Genomic DNA, 3,234 nt, shown 5'->3' with positions numbered 1-3,234 from the left:
TGCTTTTATCTTATTAAGCATGTTTCCACTAATCAAACAAAAATTCATGAATAAAAAATGGAAAAAAAATATTTTAAAGGAAGAAAAAGATGAAACCAAAATTAAAAATATTTTGTAAAGTAAATAATAACAAACTCGAAAACTCTTCTAAAGGAATGCAGTCTAACTTGAGCCCAATTCTTAACCCAATACGTTTGGGCTAGACCTTAGTATGTGTACTTCTCCTAGGCCTTTGCATGACTGTCCCAAAATCATACTTGGTTAGGCCCAAAGGCTTAGACCTTAGCATCGTTTTCTGGTTTTTCAGCAACATATTCTCCTATCTAGTCTCTACTCTCTAGTCTATACCGTACTGAACCTATTCTTAAGCCATTCATGATTCAACCAAATCCAATGTACAATCTTTATTTTCTAGCATTACCTCTCCCATCTTGACCCAGATGGGAGAGGTGATACACTTGGACATTTCCTTTACATATATGTATGATGGTCTGGAATGGATTAATTAAATGCACACAATGAGTTGGTCATGTCCATTTCAAAGGCTTTTACCAAGTTGTGAACAATAATAATATGAAAACTCTAAGGAGATACACTAGACTGTGGTGTAGTTTTGGTCCTCATTATAGACACTTTTCAGTATTAGCTAATGTGAAACCTCAGTGTCCAACACTAGAGGACCTTGTTTATGTGAGTGCAAGGGTTGCCCATGTTTCAAGTTTGCATGAAATGTTGCAGTTATTTGCAAGAACAAGAGTACCCATGAAAGGGAAGGCTTGCCATGCACAAGTAGTTTGTGTTGGGTTGCAAACAGACATTATAACAGCAAACATGCTTATTGCAATGTATGCTAAATGTGGTTTAGTTGACTGTGCTCGTAAAGTGTTTGATAAAATGCCAGAACGAAGCTTGGTTTCATGGAATACGATGATTGGGTCACTTGCACAGAATGGTGAGGAGCAGGACGCTCTTAGTCTTTTTGTTGAGATGCAAAGAGAAGGAATCTCATTTAGTGAATTCACCGTTTCAAGTGTTCTATGTGCCTGTGCTGCAAAGTGTGCTATGTTTGAGTGTAAACAGTTGCATGCTTTCGCTATAAAGGCCGCCATGGACTTTAATGTTTTTGTGGGAACTGCATTGCTTGATGTTTATGCCAAGTGCAATTTGATAAAGGATGCAATCTGGGTTTTTAAATGCATGCCAGAAAAGAGTGCTGTTACATGGAGTTCGATGGTGGCAGGTTATGTACAAAATGAGCTTTATGAGGAGGCTTTGGTCTTGTTTCACAAAGCTCAAATGATGGGGTTGGAGCAGAACCAGTATACGATTTCATCTATAATATGTGCTTGTGCAGGTCTCGCAGCTCTGATTGAAGGGAACCAGGTGCATGCTGTGTTATGTAAAACTGGACTTGGTTCCGATATATATGTTGCTTCCTCACTTATTAACATGTATGCCAGATGTGGCTGCATTCAAGAAGCATACATTGTGTTTCAAGGTGTGGAAGAGAAGAGCATTGTTCTCTGGAATGCAGTGATTTCGGGGTTTGGTAGGCATGCCCACTCCCTAGAAGCGATGATTTTATTTGAGAAAATGCAGCAGACGGGTATTTGTCCAAATAAAGTAACCTATATTGCTGTGTTATCAGCATGTAGTCATATGGGTTTGGTTGAAAAAGGAAAGAAATATTTCAATCTTATGACAAGGGAGCACAGTTTGTCACCTGATGTCCTTCACTATTCATGTATGGTAGATATTTTTGGTCGAGCAGGGCAGATTCACGAAGCTTATGATTTGATAAAGAACATGCCATTTGATGCGACTGCTTCAATTTGGGGTTCGCTTTTGTCTTCTTGTAGAGTCTACGGAAATCTTGAATTGGCAGAGGTTGCAGCTAAGCAATTATTTGAGCTGGAACCTAATAATGCAGGGAATCATGTTTTGCTTTCAAACATATACGCGGCAAATAAAAAGTGGGAAGAAGTGGCAAGAGCAAGGAAGCTTCTTAACGAAAGTGAGGTGAAGAAGGAGAGGGGTAAGAGTTGGATTGGAATCAAAGACAAGGTTCATTCATTTATGGTTGGAGAGAGAAACCATCCTAAAATTGCTGAGATATACTCAAAGTTGGATAATTTAATTGAAGAGTTGGAGAAGCTAGATTACAAGGCTGAGACTGCACATGACCTTCACTACGTGGAAGAGGGCAGAAAACAAGAACTCTTAAGGCACCATAGTGAGAAGCTTGCTCTTACTTTTGGTTTAATGTGCTTACCTTCAAATGTGCCTATCAGGATTATGAAGAATCTTAGGATCTGTGGGGATTGCCATTCTTTTATGAAGCTTACATCAAGTTTTACAGGGAGAGAGATTATTGTTCGGGATACAAATCGATTTCACCATTTTAAGAATGGTTACTGTTCTTGTGGAGACTTTTGGTGACAAGTTGGTTACCTTACCATCTTGTGGTGTTGATCCAACTGACTTGTTGGTCTAACACATTTTCCCTACTGCATCTGGGTGTGTCCAAGTGTAATGACTATGAACCGATTCTCATGATATTAGAGAAGTTTTTGGTACATTACATGGAGGTTTGGTTTCCTCTATCATCCAAAAGATCAGTTTCAAGCAAGTAAAGAATTGGTGCTTGCAACTTAAAAGAGAAGGCAGGAGTGCAAAATGGGGTGGCTTCATTACCCTTAAAGAGCTACACAATTGCGTAGCCTATGGCTATATAGGTTTCAAATTTTGACTCTTCCTATTTCTTCTCGTTCTTTATTTATTGATTTTTTTGTTTTTCCAGTCTAGTTTATCATAACCTCAATGTGAGCTCTTTATCTATTTGGCTGGTATAGCAGCTTGAGAATTTGTCTCGTATCAAGAGGATTTAATAATGGTCCTAGAGAGGGACGTTATTGGGAGAACCAGGGTTCAAATCACCTCTCACCCATTGTTGTAACTATCAAATTTTGAAAATAAATATAAAGATCATAATTTCCCCGGAGACAGAACTTATTAAGTATCCTCTGCTTGAGTTGGTCAATTCTTAATTTCTTAAGGCATAGACCTGTTTCTTTTAAGGTCAACGGAACGTAGGAAAACAAATGTCTTCACCTATTATTCCTTAAGGACCCAAGAGATCCGTGACTCTGTTATCAAATGATACAAGTTTAGATTGTTTTTTCCTTTAGTTGCCTACCAATTACATATTTTTATTTGTATTGCAACCTTATGTTT

General features: G+C 38.2%; 1 protein-coding gene across 1 annotated transcript; it reads left to right on the top strand.

Moving 5' to 3' along the window:
* Positions 1–322: 322 nt before the first annotated feature.
* Positions 323–2,743, top strand: LOC111984797 (pentatricopeptide repeat-containing protein At5g04780, mitochondrial). Its single transcript, XM_024016419.2, has one exon. The coding sequence runs from the start codon at positions 574–576 to the stop codon at positions 2,437–2,439; it is 1,866 nt and encodes a 621-aa protein (XP_023872187.1). The 5' UTR covers positions 323–573; the 3' UTR covers positions 2,440–2,743.
* The last annotated feature ends 491 nt before the right edge of the window (positions 2,744–3,234 follow it).

Source organism: Quercus suber, unplaced genomic scaffold (genome assembly GCF_002906115.3).
Source record: "Quercus suber isolate HL8 unplaced genomic scaffold, Cork oak 2.0 scaffold_32, whole genome shotgun sequence".
NCBI classification, from domain to species: domain Eukaryota; kingdom Viridiplantae; phylum Streptophyta; class Magnoliopsida; order Fagales; family Fagaceae; genus Quercus; species Quercus suber.
Note: the sequence above shows the minus strand (reverse complement) of the source record. Positions and strands in the feature narration are given on the sequence as shown.

Bases quoted from the DNA above. Each gene is read 5' to 3' on its own strand.
- LOC111984797 (XM_024016419.2), top strand. From the start codon at position 574: ATGAAAACTCTAAGGAGATACACTAGACTGTGGTGTAGTTTTGGTCCT.